General features: G+C 39.5%; 1 protein-coding gene across 4 annotated transcripts in view; it reads right to left on the bottom strand.

Moving 5' to 3' along the window:
- Positions 1 to 7,592: 7,592 nt before the first annotated feature.
- The window catches only part of GALNT7 (polypeptide N-acetylgalactosaminyltransferase 7), a 76,952-nt gene continuing 68,666 nt past the window's right edge, over positions 7,593 to 15,878 (bottom strand). For all 4 annotated transcript variants that reach the window (XM_066996162.1, XM_066996163.1, XM_066996161.1 and 1 more), the window contains 3 exons: positions 13,916 to 14,014; positions 12,490 to 12,618; positions 7,593 to 9,969 (listed from right to left, as the gene is read on the bottom strand). In XM_066996162.1, the coding sequence (XP_066852263.1) occupies positions 9,832 to 9,969; positions 12,490 to 12,618; positions 13,916 to 14,014 (366 nt within the window). In that variant the 3' untranslated portion in view covers positions 7,593 to 9,831. The remainder of the gene's footprint in view (positions 9,970 to 12,489; positions 12,619 to 13,915; positions 14,015 to 15,878) is intronic.

Raw genomic sequence — 15,878 nt, 5'->3', positions numbered from 1 at the left:
TTATTGTTGTATTCTTAATGTTTGAGAGGCTGCCTTTTCCCAGAGTTCTTAAGCCCTGTGCAGGTATTGCAGTGTGCTTGGGCTATTACTGCTGTTGTTACCACAAAATTGACAAGACTCTTAAAGTCATAGCTCTTCAAAATTCTTTACTCTGAGGGTAGCGAGGCACTGGAACAGGTTGCCCAGAGTAGCTGTGGATGTCCCATCCCTGGAAGTGTTGAAGGCCAGGTTGGATGGGGCTTTGAGGAACCTGGTCTGGTTGAAGGGTTTGGAACCACATCCCTTAATGGTACCTTCCAACCCCAACCATTCTAGGATTCTAAGAACTTGCACAGGATTCAAAATTTTCTTTTGCCTTTTAACCAGGGTTTTCTCTCCCATATACACTACCTTGAGTTGCAATTAAGTTTTTCCTTATGCTAGTAGTTGCTTATATAATCAGAGTGAATAATCTAGTTTTAATACTTAAGTTGATAATATTTATTCCTGGATTCCACCCACCCACCCCCCCCCCCCCACTACCAAAGCAGAGGTTTCAAAGTTTTGTCTTGCTTTATTAGCTGATAATAAATCAGGCACTTTCTAGAGCTCAGGTTCAGGGGCCTTTTCTGCTGTCCATGTAGGATAGGAAAGTTGGCTGTAAGAGACATGGTTAGAGGCATATCTTCCCTGATGTCCCCCTACTCTCTCCCTTTCACCCTAGCCCTGGTATTGGTGACTTTTCATACAATACTTTCAGCTTGCAGAATAGCCTGAGAAAGTCTGGAATGTTACCACATACCAAAGAGGAAGGAAGCATTTTTAAAGAGCACCTTCTCCTGGTATGTTACTGTTTGTGATGGTAACACCAGTTGCACTGTTTCATAGTGTTTTTTTTTTTTTTAAATCATAAACTTGGTATAAAGATTTAAAAGTCTAAATCTAGACATCTAGCAAGATTTGCACATGGAAAAATGAAAGATTCCACAGCTAACCCAATACCTTCATTTTAATTTGTTGAGATAGATAAATAACTTACTAGCCTTTGAAAGCCCTGTGCTGAAAGTCATTTAATGCCTAGAGATTAAGTGCTATAAAGGGCATGCTTCCAACCTTTTTTTTTTTTTTTTAAGTCTCTTTTGCCCATCAAGGTCTGAAATAAATTTGAGAAAAGTCATTTTATCTTGTATATAAAAGAGATCTCAGCTGGATCACCATAGTAAATGTCACTTTGTTGTAGGTTAAAGATAATGTAGCACTCACTTTCTAAAAGAAGCCAGTTCTGACAAAACTATTTAGTATATTTGCAAAAGCATGGGAATAAGGTAACTAAAGGCAATTCAAAACTATTTTATAATGAGGTAGTGTAACCTAACTAACCTTTGAAGACCTTCAAAACCCCAAAGCTGGTTTCTCCACCCCAGGAAACTTAAAGTAGTGTCAGAAGGGCTAACTTCTGTCTTGCATGTTGGACCTACTGGAGATAATCCACATTTGCAGGGTCAATATCTCCATTTTACTACCTCAGATTTTGGGAAGCCACAGGTGTAAACTGGAAGTGAGAGTTCTGTGCACTATCCTCTAATACAGAATTTGCAGTTCTAGAGAACCTTTGTCCTTGTCTCCAAAATTCTTCCCTGTAGAGACAGTTCCCTTTCAGAGTATGTAGCTGAGACTGCACTGGTCTCACTTTCATCCTGTTATGCTCAGGTTTTCCTGTAGAAACTTCCCATCATCTTCCCTGAATTTTCAGACTCCCTTCCAGAGTAAAATGGTGACACTTCAAGAAGTCTTCCTGATTTGGTTTCTATAATCTTTCGCAGTAGAACAGTAACATCAGAGTAAATTGACTGGTTTGATGATTTGAAATGTTTTTTAGTTTTGCTCTAGTGCTTTTAAATTGAACAAAATATAACACTTCAAGTGTCCTAAAAAGCTGTATGGGTTACAGAATTTTAAACACTGTGCCTGAGTAAGGGTGTATCTTGAGGTAATTCAGAATAAAGGGGCTCTTCTAATTTTTTCCTCAGTGAGGTAGACTTTTGGACTCAACTTCATTTAGTATTAATTGGCTAATTTAGCTTCCAACACAATTTCTGCACAAAACCGCGCAGAACTGTGTAACATTGCCACTCTTGTCCCATACCCTAATGATGAAAAGCCACCTGCGTTACTTTTGCTTATGATCTCATTTACAAATACATGCTGACTGATGGAGATCTTTGTTGCAAAAATAGTCTATTGTGCTGCTTTACCAGCCTGACCCACATCATTACCCAGATCATTTTGTGTGCACACGTCAGCATGAGCTGCAGCAACCCACAGCAAAGCTCCACATCAAGTTGATCTATCAACTGAAAATGATATAGTGACTAAATACAATTAGTTTTTCAAATAATATTTTGACCTTTTGATAAGAAGGATGTTGAATACAGATTAAAGACAAAAGGAAAAGAGCATGTGGAAATGACTACCTTCAAATTAAGCTTTAAAAAGTACAGTATGTCAGATCAGGAGTTTCAGATAATGCCCACCTGGGAATACTGAAAGAGCTAGTAAGTGATCAAAGTATAAAAGGAACATTCGGAAAAGACAAGGCTGTAGTAGAAAAGCTAAATTAGTTTTTCACATCCATGTTCAATATGGACAATCATATGAAATTACTCACCAGAAACTTGAACCTGGAGGTGAAATGGGAAGTCTGTCTCAAATCAAAGGGACACCCAAAAAGGTCGTCAGCATCAGGAAGGCTGATAAATTGCATGAGAGGTCCAGCATAAATGCATACCACCCAGTAAAGTAGACCAAGACCACCAAAACCAAGACTGATGTGGATAAAGAGCAGGTGTAAAAGAATAACAAAAGTAGGAGACCAATCTTTAAAAAGTGGAACTTACTTCTAAACCAGTAAAAGAGAAGAAAATTGCACCCCGACAGACCTGATACAGCAGTGTGTCGCAGGGAAAAATACCATTGGAACACGTTGAGAAAACACATGATTATTAACCTTCAAACACATCAGAAACAGGAGGCCTACCAAAGAGTCCTTTGGGACAACACATGATCAAGATGCAAAAATCAATGCTCAGAGAAGATTCAGGAAAAAAAAAACAAAACACACATTTATTTTATTTTAATTTTTAACCTTGAAGAGGAGCTTCAGAAAGTCCTCATGACAGAACTTGTAATGGAGGAGGCATGGTGGAGCATCTGTCTCAAATCCAGCTATAAAAGGTTTTGAAACAGAATGATAGGACAGATGGTATTCATCCTAGAGTTCTAATGAAACCCAAGGTTGAAATGGCTGAACCATTAACTGTACTTTGTCTTTTTTCACTTAAAACTGCCTAGCACTAGAGGAATGGAAGGTCACAAATATGACACTAATTTTCAGAAAGCATTCCATGGGGATACAGGGCACTTCAGACCAGTCATGTCCATATGGCAAGTTGAGAAATTCTCAGTACAGATGAGAATTTCTGGACAAATGGCTAAATAAGACATGAGAGGAAGTCCTGTCCCATAGACCTGTAAGGATTCTTTGAAAAAAATCAATGAATGTGAAGATAGGGAGATCAGGTAGATTTCTGAAATTCCTGACAGACTCCTCATAAATAAAGCAAGCCGTCATTGAAGGTCTTGTGTTAATAAGTGATGGGATAAAAAATACAGGAACAAAATAGGAATTAATTACCAGTTTCACCAGTTGAGGAGAATCAACTGTGAAAACCCATAGGTTATTTTTGGAGGTCAGGTTAAGGGCTAGTGATGATTATTCTCTCTATATATATTGATCTATCAATGTCCTGGTTCCAGTTAGGACAGAGTTAATTTTTCCTCATAGTAGCTGGTAGGGTGCTATGTTTTGGATTAGGATGAGAAGAGTGCTGATAACATGCTTATGTTTTAATTGTTGCAGAGCAGTGTTTACACCAGGCCAAGGACTTTTCGGCTTCTCGCTCTGTCCTGCCAGCGAGCAGGCTGGGGGTGCAGCAGGAGCTGGGAGGGGACAGACCCAGGACAGCTGACCCAAACTGGCCAAAGGGGTATTCCATACCATCTGACGTCATGCTAAACAATATATAGGGGTGGCTGGCCGGGGTGGGGGGGCCGGCTGCTCGGGGATAGGCTGGGCATCGGTCAGCGGGTGGTGAGCAATTGCATTGTGCATCACTTGTTTTCTTACACATTATTATTATTAATACTATTATTATTATCACTATTATTATTATTATTGTTATTATTATATTCCTGTCTTAATAAGCTGTCTTTATCTCAACTCACCGGCTTCACTTTCCCGTTTCTCTCCCCCATCCCAGAGAGGGAGGGGGGAGGGTGAGCGAACAGCTGTGTGGTGTTTAGCTGCCAGCTGGGTTAAACCACAACAATCATATATATCATATATATATATATATATATATGTGAATGACTTGTAGAAAAGTGGTGAATGGTGCCGCAACAAAGATGAGAGCTAACAGTGAAGAACTGCAAATCTAGACTACATCCTGAAGTGAGAGCATAATAAAAATAGTAGGTGAAACACGCTGTTTATACAAGATACATTACATGTTAATACATTTTCTCCCAACACAAGCAAAGGGGAAAAAGGAGGCCTACTGTTTATGTCTTTGGTGATGAGGATGAACAATACACTACATTACAGGCTAGTCTGGAGGAGATGCTGGAACTGTAATAGATAATTCTGTGAAGATATAAGAGCTGTTTGTTAGAAAAGCATATAGCAAGTCAGGCATTATTAGGTAAAGTAATTCAAAAAGTAATTCAAAAAATAAGAACTACTTATGAATACTTTGCCTTATTCCTAAAGAAATATAAGGTTTAATATGTGATTTATTTATTTATTTATTTGTGGTGTTTTCAAAAGGAAAACCTTGATCAGAACAGCTACAAACCCAGGAGCTGAATGCAGTGTATACAGGCTTTAGAACTTAATCAACAATTACAATAACAGCAACAAAACTGCAAATCGACTTGGACAAAAAATAAAAAAGCATGGAACAGAAGTTTTACCTTTAATTAGCTAATGATCTGTCAAACTGTTTCATAACTGTGTATGACAAGCACCTTGTATATAACACTAGTAAATAATCAGCTACTTACTGCTCAGCGATGGATTATTTGCTGTGGTAGTGACTGTCACTAAACCTGCTTCACTTGCATTACCATCCCAGGCATATATTTCTCTCTGTTTTCTCATTTTGGTTTGTATTTCTTTCCACATCTTGAAGTACATAAATGTTTTGCCGACAATCCCTGCATTTCTGGAATTGCTGGGCCTCTCACATGAGCTCCATCACAGCCTGGTCTGCTTTTCCATGATTTCTTTTGAATCCAGTGTCAAGAATCCACTAACAGAGCCCAGATGTAGAGCTCATTGCTACATTCTCCAACACACACTGCCCTTGTGGGACTCATAACCCTTCCAACTGTGGGATGTGCATGACATTTAAACCTACCCAGTAAAAAAGTTGATTGTCTATACAAATTTTTCCTCATCAGTGCAATCAAGAGCTGTCACAGGCCAGCATCAATTAGTGAGTGAACCTGTAGGTAGCTCCAACTAGATAGCATGAGATCAACTAGCCTTAGCCTCACTGTTGGAGAGGCTTTTGGATTTTCAGGACTGAATATGGTGTCAGCCACCAGAAAAATGTTTAGCTAGCAATCTGGTGCTACATCTACAAGCTCTATGGCTATTCTCAAAGTTTCTTGACCCAAACTTCTATTGGTAAAGTTGTGCACGTAAATCATCTCTTCAGCAGAGCCAAAGGGATATTTGAATGGACAAGCTTTAACAGCAGGGTCAGGTATCTTCCAGTAGAAAAGACCACATTCTTCTAAAAAGGTCTTTTGAAAAATGTGTTGTGATGACATTATTGTCAGTGCTGCCACCTTAAAGCCCGCTCCTGGCTAGCTGAACCCATCACTGACCTAGCACTAAATCCTCCTTTGGGAATTAAGACCATTAACGAGCCTTCATAATTCTGTATCTTACTGATTTGTCTCAGCAGGGGAACTAGCAGCAGAGTCAGTGTGCCCCTTTAGAAACCTTCACACTTTTTGCATAATAAGATGTGATGGATGACCAAAGTCTGCCTAGATTCAAAAAGTGGTCAGACAAATTCTGGAATACTAAATAGAAAAACACTGTTCCTAGCTCGGACATCCCTTGAACTGTAAATTGCCAGAAGTAGGGAGAGTGTTACGCAAGTAACCTCACCCTGTCTTTTCGCTCTGCCTCGTGCTGCTTGACCACAGTGAGCCTTACTGAGGGAAGCAAGGCCACTGTGCTAACTAGACTTTTTGTCTGATCTCGTCTGCACTTTTAAAGTTCTTCTGTTAAGCTCAGTTCATGCCCTAAGTCAGAATATTCTTTGCTTTTGTCCAACAGAGACAAAGGATCCTGATATTTCAGAAGCATGGACCACAAACATCACACGGAAGGTAACGGGACACTGTTAACAGGCAAAAAAAACAACCAACCAACCAACCAAACAAACAAATACACACCAGAAGGGGCAGCTCCAGTTTCCAAGTGGGAATGGCTCAGTACAACATTATTTTATCCCTGATAACTTCAATATCACCAGCAACCAGACCCCCACTTGGGGTTACAGAGCTGTTTTCCTCCCATATCACCCTACCTTAGTTCTCAGGCTGCAGGACAGGCTGCATTCCCTTCAGTCATCATTCCTGGCCTCCAGAGATCCCTCAGCAGCTTCAAGACAGTCAGGACTTCAGGACATTCCTCAGTGCAATGGAAAACAGTACGACTGGAAGCACTTCCACAGCTAGGTGTACTCCTTGTTCTGGTCATCTCTTCCCAAATGCCTCTTCTTATGAACCCCCAAGAACCCAGCAGAGGCCTCTACCTTCATTCATTGCTACTTTCATTCATTGTCTACGCTGCCTCACAAATGAAAATATGAAAATTGTAATTGCAGTTGTCTATCGGAGAACCGTGCTGGCCTTAGGGAAGCTGTCCTACAGGCTCAGGCTAGCAAGGCCTCCACTGCCAGGCACGATTTGCTGTACCCTAGGTATACCACAGATGGACACCGTGCTTCCCAAGGGGGCTTTGGGAAAGGGATCCCTGCCTGTGGGAGCACAGCTTGCAGGGGGGATGTTTTCACCCAACACATGCCAGCACCACCAGCTCTTTCAAGGAATTAAGAGCGTCTCCATCCACATGATTGTTCAGAACAGCCACAGAACAATGCAATATTGTGAGAAACCTACAGGTTGTGTATATTGCTTCCCCCCTCTTCCCCCACCCCCTTTTACCTGGACCTTTGGTTCTACTTTAGAAATCATTCCCAGGTTCATTTTCTGTGGGCATGGTAAATCTACCTAATTCGATCAGTGCAGGAGGTACAAAAATCCAAATGTGTCCACATGGCAACTCACAGTGGGAACTTCATTTTTGACTTTGCTGGATAAAAAACTGAGCTCCCACAGGTATGACAAAAGGTACCTAGATAAAAAAGGAAAATAAAACACTTAATATTTTTAAGTTTGTAACATTGAAGTTGTCCGGTTTTAGAGATATGGGGTTCCTATAAAGATAATAATCCATTTTTACTCTATAAAAGTATAGTAAACCCAACAATTCAAATATTTTATTTACTTCACCTAAAAAACAAGCAACCCATAAGATATACATGTTTCCCAGATTTCTCCCTAATAAATTTTTTAAAGATTTATACAATTTCTACAGAAACATACAGTGTATCAAAATCTGCACAAATCAAATTTATAAAATATGTAGAAATGCATAGTGATATTATCATCAACTTACAAAGCAAGAATATGGGAATTATTTTTTCCAAGCAGGCTATAGTACGAAAAAGTCATTACAGCAACAGCTTCTTATGATCTCATGTTTTGTAAGGTTTCAGTCTCACATACAGAGATTCATGTTCACACACAGGATCAGCTTTTAATGAATTGCACAAAATACCCATTTAAAATGCACACCCGCACAATTTATGTGCCACCATTCTTTCTCTTATGCATAGTAATATGATTAAATTAATCTACCCAACACATAAAAATGGAGTAAGTTTTCATACACACAAGGAACAAGTACCAACACACACCCTTATTTTCCTTATTCCAGTTTCTCCCTCCTTTATTCTCTATTTTTCATACCTCTGAAAGGATAGGTGAGAAGTTTAAAGAAACTAGGAAAGATCCCAAACTAATATATCAGTGCAGACAGCCCTATAAAGATCAAACTCTGTCACCAAATATGATACATAATCCTTGTTAACATCAATGGAAGCTGCATGCAATGCTATTCTAGATTTCAGGGAAGTATTTAGTCATATTTAATAGTGTGACATGTTATAGACATAACTCTTATTAAGTCAGTACACTGATGTCAACGTTTAACAGTCACGAAATCTTGAATAAGGAAGTGAGGATAAGTCATTTCTCCTCCACCTGTCTGTTCACTCTGAGTAAATATTTATACTCCCAAGGGAGCTCTCACAAACTCCTATTTGGAACATTTTCAGAAACTTCTTCATGTTCTGTTCTGCACATTATAGCACCAAGCGGTTGTATTTTGTGTTCATAATCCCTCAGGAAAAGTTTCCAATAAAAAAATATGGAAAAAATTAACATGAATAAATGTGATTTCAGGATTTCCATTTCTCTTTTCAAATCTAAGACCGGGCTCCAAGCTAGTTGACAGATGCCCTTTCAAAGAAGTAAGCAAATGTGTTAGCAAGCTGGATTTTTTTTTCCTGATTGAAAGTTTTAGTTCACCTCTAAGTGATTTTCATTTAAAATAATAATATAAATGAAGCATTGGATTATTATTTTTTTTTTTTTACATAATTATGCAGCTTTATTTTATCTCTCATTTTTCTTAATTCTTGTTTTTACGTAAGGCATGGTTTAAACAAGCAGGTTAGTACTTATAAATTCGTAACCGGAATTGAGAGGGTGCTTACTTCCACCAGCATGTACCACACTGGTGCTAAACTCGACACTAAGCTCTTCCTTGCCCCACACAAAGCTCCCGATTGCTCCTGCACCGCCAGGCACAGCAGATGCAGGGAGCAGAACATGGGGCAACGACCCAGCATAATATTTTCAGAGCATGCCCAGCAAAGGGGCACGTCGGAGAGCCTGGAGCACATCTGTGTGCAGCCTCTGCTCCCGCCCACCAACAAGCGGTCAAACTGGTGATAGAAATTGTCTTCAGCAACAGAATAATTACATGGGGTGGTACAGTTGATCCCTACCCGTGGTGACAGCTCAGAAAAATCCATTGTATAATTTCTGACAAATGCTTTTCTTGTGAAAGAGAGAAATGAAAGAGGCACTAAATATGTTGAAATTCACCTTCCAAAAAAGCAGCATGATTGTGAGAGAAGGCCACCCTGGCTAATAACCTGTGGCAGTGCTTAGTAAGATGTAAAATTAAATAAAAATATACAACAGGTTGATAATCACCAAGTTCTATGAAAATCTGGTTACTCCAACCTTTTCAAGTGTGTGTAAAAAAACTGCCTTCAGACCCCTGAGTGTAATCCCAAAGAAGACAATGCTTTTAGCTACGTTCCTATGAAACATAGCTAACAGCACATTAATTTACCAACATCTTAAAACAAAAAGATGTAAACATCTACAGAGTTTAAGGTAAAGCAGTTTTGTAAACATTAACTGCGGATGATAATGTTATTGTAATAATCACAGTTCGTCTATGTCCTTCATCCAAATCAGGAGGCTCGCAGCTGTACAAAGTTAATAATTGCAGCAGTTTTCAGGCTATTTTCAGTCCTGTACAAATTAATGTGTCAGCAGGTAGGTTTTGTTTGTCTACACAATAAGAATGTTGTTCATTTCCCACTTTTGCGTTGCTTTACTGGAGTCACACTCTGAAATGAAAACTTGATGTAGGACTTCTGAACGATCCAAGCACTTCCCTGATGGAATATGAGTAAATCTGTGCAGATTCTGGAAAACAAAACCACCAGGAACACGTTTTTTTGCTTGTCTTAAAACATTTTTTTTTTTACAACTGTAATATAGCTATTTGCTGCTACAAAAAGAGGTTTCAGGGGCCCTGAAAAAGATCGGTTCTATACGCATGCTACTTCTTTGTTAAAACTAGATTTTTACATCTTTTATATTATGAAATGTTGATGCACATAAGTTAGCTTGAAATGCCTTGCATTTCTCTTCGGAAGCAAACTGCTAAGAATATAAGCAAAACCGTATCTAAAATGCTTCCAGCACTTTCATCCATCCTGTAACTAAAACAGAAGATTAACTCTGGAGGACGGCTTTACGAGAACTGACTTTGCTGGGCAGATCTTCCCTTGGTTAGCCCTCACACACAGCAAATGCACAACAGCAACATTAACTCCACTGGGGAAAAAAGCCATAACTTTGCTGCCTGTGTAACTAGTAGAAGGAAGGAAAGAGGGTATGAGAGCAAGCTTGGCCTCCAGAGCAACAGGAGACTGCCTAAGAAACTGCAGACCTATTGTGTGGAGCACAGTCAGGCTGAGACTCGCACTTTTGGCTCCTTCCACACCCCGTTGCTGCAGCGCCCGAATCTCACGCATTTGCAAAGCAGCCTGATGGCTTCTCTCCTGCTTGCTGACCCTGAGCACCAGAGGCAGCCCTGCCTTGCTGGCAAGCTGCATCCAAACGACGGAGCAGCAGGAAAACCTGCAGCACCATGGCTGGGGTTTCACAGCCCTGTCCCCTGCTCCCATGGCCGTGGGAAAACACGCTCTCCCCGGCACGCGGTCACCAAAAAGCCCTCCTGCTCCACGCTGCAGAAGCACAGATGTTATGCTCACCAAACTGCACACAAATGTTCATTCCAGAAACAACCAACCAACCAGATAACATCTCCTGGCAGCTTTCATTTACACCAGTCCACAACATTTTTCAGCAGTTCATAAGCATTTCATTCCTTACACCCTCCTCATTAAGACAAACGGTCATACCCTCTGTACTGCTCAGCAAAGGGTGCCAAATTTCTAATATCTGCTTGGTTACACACCCTTGGTGGTCCTTTCGCTCTCACCCCCCAACTCTTTTTTTTTTTTTTTTTTTCTGGAAGCCAGTCAGTGTTTTGTTCTACAGCCCAGACTGTGCCTACTGGGCTTCCTTATAACTTGTGGTAATAAGCAAACAATTACATAACTTGGTACCACTGTGGAGGAAATGGATCTTCTTGCATAAAAGAAATGCTTACAGAAGAGCCAAGTAACATGCTGGGGCACACTAGAATGGCTGGAGAGTTAGCAAGTGCTATATATTTTTCTAATGCTACAGCAGAAGTCAGCAGGCACTGAAACACTACTTGTTGATTTTTAAATTTCAGATATAAAGAATTTTGTCTATATGGCACAAGATAACCAAATGGAAAGAGTATTACGTTGCTTGACATTTCACAGCCCTATGCAAATATCAGAAAGAGTGTGGTGGCTTAAAGGATAGCAAACAGATTTCACTGCAATCAATAGTACCTACATCTTTCAGACAAACACAATCCAGATAACCAGCTAATGAAACATGCAATACACTAGAAAGATTGAAGACAAAAAAATCAACACGTGAGATTTTCTTAGACACAGAACCAAGTTATGTGTAGCCATATCCAAGGATAACGTCACCCTTGGACTATTCATTCTCGTTTTTTTAAGAGAAACAGAAATATAACCTTAGACGTTTTAAAAAATAACACTTTCAAAACTAGAATTAATGGAGGACTTGCAGATGTACTTACTAAATAGGCTGTAACAGCCCTCTCACGTATATCAGCCAACATTCCAAGTCTTTATTAAAAATGCATAGATTTTGCAATAGCTTTATAATAGCGCCACACCCTTAATTCATAACAGAGCATGTTCTTAGGGAATGGTTAATGAACAGGAAAAAGAAATTCTGAAGAAAGCAAAGACAATGCAGAAAGACAAAGAGTAACACTATGTTTACGTATTCCTACATAGCCTTCTGTCTTTAAATACTTCAATTTAGCCTTCCCAAAATAAGATGTATTGTTCCTAGCTGCTAAATGCACCTCAGCACTTCAGTCATCTTCTCACAACACCCAATAAAGAAGCTTTCTTGACAGAAAGCACACAAGCAGAGAGCGTGGTGGCATAAAGAGCTTTTAGAAACACTGTCACTGGTAGTGGACATCCTCTTTGCTTCCTCTGAGACAAATGCTAACTCCTAACATACCTGCAGCAGCACATGTCCCCTCAGGAGATTTTATTTAAAGATTTGCTACAGAAATCAACAACTGGAAGTGCTAGCAAAACACCTTTCCCTAGGGGACGTCTTCCCAGCAAGCACGGATTTCCGAGAATGTGTGATTAACAATTTACTTTATCTGTTTCAGTTAATCTTGTCATAGATCTCTATTTTCCAATACATGTAGAATAATAATAAAAAAGGTGTAATAAAACAAGATGAGAATTATAATTTCTTTTTCCCTATACATCTCTTGCATACCTTGAAGTATTGCCATTCCTTGTATTCGTTCATATTACAGTGTGTAATCATAATTTTGGATCCATCCGGTCCTTTATTTAAGCACTGATCATACTGCATGAGTTGATTCGCTTCATTGATTCGGAAAAGCTAGCAGAAAACAAGATGCCACCTTTTTAAAAGCTGTCTTGAAATAACACTTTAGAAACAGAAATACCAATGAAATTCCATCATTTAAAATATTCTCTGGTGTTATTACACCTATCTTTATTTTACATGATGTAACACATTTTTACGATCAGGACACTATATTTTGATAGCTTTCCTTTAGAAGGCTAAGAAACTTACCTAGCAAGAGAAAAATGATAAAAATAAAGGGACACCTATTGGGGAGGTTTCCGAAAGTGTTTCTTAAAAGTCTTTGTATGATGTGATGTTTAAACAAGCCATTATCATTCTAAATGTTTGGTAGCAAGTCCTTGGTCTTGGGCAGTAATTTCAGGTGAAGGCAGTAACGTGGTATTTTAGCCATGGAGGAAAACAAACTAATCCATACAAAAGATTATCTTAGCTACTTCTTATGAAATAATCACTAGAGGTTTTTGGAGGTAGCATAAACAGAAAAAGTAGTTTAGGGAACTTTTGCATTAAATATCAAAGTAAAAGATAAATTTCCAAGGCGTATTAAGAATTAACCAAATATGATTTTTCAAAGAATCTTCCTGCGTGTGATTTCAGGACTGCAGTGACACAACTTGCCTGGTTCAAGTCTACATCAGTACAAACACTGGTTTTAAATGCTGCAAAGTTATCCAGCTGAAAAATTTCTATATGCAAATATAGAACAGCGTGTTTGCCTGATAGTTTGCATAGGTTTGTGAAGACACAGGTCAAACACAATAGTAGCTTGGATTGCGATCATCTATTAGTAATTATGTTCTGTCACTTAATTTGTAAATGAAGCAGAGAAATTTATATTCAGTATTGTGTCTCCTGTGGTGGAAGGTGAGTTACTGCACAGAAGTATTTTATGCTTCCATTAGAGCAAAACAACTTTGTGAAATCACTAAGCTAGAGTAAGGGGGGGCTGTTTCCTGAAGGATTAATTATTAAGGGAGGATAAACGATGAGTCAGCAGTGATGCTACCAGCTGCAGTTGTTATATAATGCAGTGATAAGGTTGCTTTAAAGCACAGTTCTCGCTTCCACATATACCTGCTTCTGTGAAAACAAGATTACGAATTTGCCTTCAATTCTGTGCACTGTGTTTGAAATGATACTTTCAGATTCCTGTATTTTATCAATGTCAGTATGCTTATGAAAAACCTCTAGCTCCCATTTTCATAGCCAGCACATAAGTGACTTTATGTGCAGACTTAAAAGAAAAATGACCTGTTATCACTCACTGAAAGCACTTCTCTTTCAACCTTGCCTTACAGTCACTTACCTGATTTCCTCCCATTCTATGGCACGGCCCCAATTCGACAACACCACCGTTGGTGTGGCCCATGCTATCGATACAGTAAGAAGTTTCAAAGCCTCTAATCTAGAAAAAAAAGGTTGTGCACTTTCAGTTAGTCTCAAGGAAAAATAAGCGTGAAGGAGTTCAGAAAATTCCCACTTCTCTTTCAGACCAGAAACAGATATTTGCCAGACGGATACAAAAGAAGCCTGCATATGAAATTTAAAAAATTTTGTTAACTGTTGGAGATGGAGCTCCTAGCTGCCCAGACTAATCTGTGGGTTCTTATAGGAGTTACACTAATGAAACTAGAGTTGCAAAGCTCAGTTCCAAACTAACGACACTAAAGTGTAGGACTTCCAAGTATTTTAATTTATTCAATCTCCTATCAAAGCAAGTTTGGTCTCTCGGATCATCATAAATAAAGGCAGAGCTTGATGAAGTTGCTCTCATCCTGTGGTAGACGTGAGGAGATAAACCTGATGCCGAGGAGCTGCAGACAGCGGTCATTAACTGCAGGCAGGAGCAGCCCCGTGGCCCGGCTGCTCAGCAGTCCATTCTGCAGCAGCAATTACACAGGGAAAGGAAAGATGACACTGATGAGGGACAGGCACAGGCACAAGGATAAAGAACACAAATCCTGCCAGAAAGCATGCCTTCCTTTGCTGCTGATTATCCCATTCTCTTCTCAGAAGGATCAACAAATGGCTTTGAAAAGGCTTTATGGCAAAAAATCACTTTCTTGCCAAACCTATTTTCTTCACTGGAGCCTCTTTCTCCTTTGTGACTTCAGAAGAAAGCCTGGAGGACTAGGCTTAGCCCAGAGACCTGACTTCCAGACAGTGTTAGGGAAGATAAACCCCATGCTTTCATTCCTGACGGTTTGGAAATGCAATTAGTGCGATGTTACAAACATATGGGGAAAAAAATATATCTCAGATGTTGTAGGATAACTGTCAGCCAGTGAACAGTTGAAGACAATTTCACAGAGGTCTCTGAACTTCAGTCTTTCCTGTTTCTGCTCTGGAGCTGTTCGCTTTTATCAGGGATGATTTCCCACAAGGTGACCATTATTATTTTATTCTCTTCAGATATTTTCACCCCAGTGAAGAGCAATACATAACAAGCATTTCTAACCCTTTATGTGAATTCAAAAGCAGGTCTAAAGCTAATGCACTAACCTGATGCTTTGTGTCGGCTTTCAGATAAGAAATAAAGGTGGCATTGTTCACCTGGTCCCCAGATACAAGACTATTTGTACTCTCTTTCCACCATGCACACACTATGTATCAATAATTCCTCAGAGAAGTTAGAGATGATACATTCTTGGTCACATGAATATGCATAGATCTCTACTTTCTAATCCTCTTTTGAAGTTACAAAACCAGGTACATCAGAAAGAAGGTTGTTCAGTTTGGTGGGACACAGGACTCCTCCCCTGCTAGCAAGATGATTTTTTGGTTTTGCCCCTACTATCTTCAAAAGCGAAACTGATAGGAGAGACAGGGCAAGGCTGCACCATCTCAAAAAGGCCGAAAAATCAGTTGAAGCTGGGAAGGAGACCTGCAGTAATGGCTCCTTTAGGTGTGGGCTTACAGCCAGAAGGAAAGGGCAGGGTTCAACGACGTGTCCTGTATCCATCTGGTAACATAACTAAGTGAAATCACCACTTTTGCTGAATTTTCTCTAAGTGAAAATGCCAAGTTTATAACCACACCTTTGATTTAGCAAAGTTGTACTCATATACATTAATGCTGGAAACAACTCTTAAAGAATCATATCAAATTATTACATACAGGCAAGGGATTTACTGAGGCTGTACCAGGATGAGTAAATCTCAGGCTAGCAAACATAGGCAGAATGTACTCTCTCTGTATTTCGCAACCTATTCTCTAAGACTACACCAAAAAAAAAAAAAAAAGAGAAGAGAGAAAAAAAGATTTTCACC

This window comes from Anser cygnoides, chromosome 4, assembly GCF_040182565.1.
Source record: "Anser cygnoides isolate HZ-2024a breed goose chromosome 4, Taihu_goose_T2T_genome, whole genome shotgun sequence".
Classification (NCBI taxonomy): Eukaryota; Metazoa; Chordata; class Aves; order Anseriformes; family Anatidae; genus Anser; species Anser cygnoides.
This window is presented reverse-complemented; position numbering and strand designations above follow the sequence as displayed.